Source organism: Capsicum annuum, chromosome 6 (assembly GCF_002878395.1).
Source record: "Capsicum annuum cultivar UCD-10X-F1 chromosome 6, UCD10Xv1.1, whole genome shotgun sequence".
In the NCBI taxonomy this organism is placed as follows: Eukaryota; Viridiplantae; Streptophyta; class Magnoliopsida; order Solanales; family Solanaceae; genus Capsicum; species Capsicum annuum.
The window spans coordinates 217,511,019-217,512,402 of record NC_061116.1 but is presented as its reverse complement, the minus strand read 5'-3'; the positions used below and the strand labels follow the sequence as shown (position 1 = coordinate 217,512,402).

General features: G+C 33.1%; 1 protein-coding gene across 1 annotated transcript in view; it reads left to right on the top strand.

Moving 5' to 3' along the window:
- LOC107874670 (2-methylacyl-CoA dehydrogenase, mitochondrial) overlaps nt 1-1,150 on the top strand; it is an 8,064-nt gene extending 6,914 nt beyond the window's left edge. The window contains 6 exon segments of the mRNA XM_047414008.1: nt 1-44; nt 150-304; nt 390-430; nt 529-583; nt 671-727; nt 832-1,150. Coding sequence (XP_047269964.1) covers nt 1-44; nt 150-304; nt 390-430; nt 529-583; nt 671-727; nt 832-978 — 499 coding nt within the window. The 3' untranslated portion in view covers nt 979-1,150.
- The last annotated feature ends 234 nt before the right edge of the window (nt 1,151-1,384 follow it).

The window sequence follows — 1,384 nt, the reverse complement described above, 5'->3', positions numbered from 1 at the left end:
TTGCTTTGTTCCTAAAGAAAATGTTCTAGGCCACGAAGGAAAAGGTATCTCTACAATGGCCCAACTAATTCTTAATTTATACAAATACGATTTTGTATGTATCATGTATCTCATCACATACGTTATACGCAATTCTTTTGTACGTATAGGAGTGTATGTACTGATGTCTGGACTAGATTTGGAACGAATTGTTTTTTCATCAGCACCTATTGGAATAATGCAAGCATGTATGGATGTTGTTATACCTTACGTTAGACAAAGGGAGCAATTTGGAAAGCCGATTGGCGAATATCAATTTATACAAGTACGATTATTATCACTCTATTTAATTTTAGGCCACTAATTTTATTGAGCGGTTGACGAAAACTGAATCAATATTTTTGGTGCAGGGAAAACTTGCTGATATGTACACTTCTTTACAATCTTCAAGGTCACAGATCATGGAAATTTGCAAGAATTATTGGTTTTATGAAATGAATTAAATGAAATTGTTTCTTGCGCCAATTATTTTCCTTTTGGATTTTTCAGATCCTATATGTATGCTGTTGCAAAGGATTGTGACAATGGAAATATTGATCCAAAGGTAAGACTATTTCATTTCCCATAGTGTTTTTTCTTTTTTCTTTTTGGTACAAATTTCCCTGGATTCCTAAATCATTTTAATTATCAGGATTGTTCTGGGGCCATACTAGTTGCAGCTGAAAGAGCCACTCAAGTAGCTCTTCAGGTGAATAAAACTTCCTTTAACATACTATATTGTCAGTATATGTAACTTAAATTCGAGTCAGATACGTAATACGTTAACGTGAAAATTAAATTGTGGAATTGCAGGCAATTCAGTGTCTTGGTGCAAATGGATATGTAAATGAGTACCCAACAGGACGTCTACTGAGAGATGCTAAATTGTATGAGATTGGAGCAGGAACTAGTGAAATTAGAAGACTTATAATTGGGCGTGAACTCTTTAAACAGCAATAATCCAAGATTTGAATTAAATGATTTAATTCCTTCTTGAATTCTACCATTTTAATAAAAAAATTAAAAAAAGTCTTCATTTCTCCTGTATTGGGAGTTCCATTTGAATAATCCTTATTTGCTTTATTCTTGTTATTACAGTTGAAAAAAATGTTATTTCCAGGACTTTATATGCTATTGCAGGATGTTATTCTATGGCTTTTTTGCAATACAAATAAGGTCTACGTATGTCCTATCCTTCAAATACTTCAGTTGTGAGTTGTGATGTGATATTACACGAAAAGGAGAACTCCTACATTCGTCTTCCCAACGGAAAAATACAAAGGGAAAAAGAAGTGCATGCCCAAATTTCATAGATAAGACATTAATCTTCCATGCAATTTGTTACCCTTTTTTTGGTTGAAAGAGG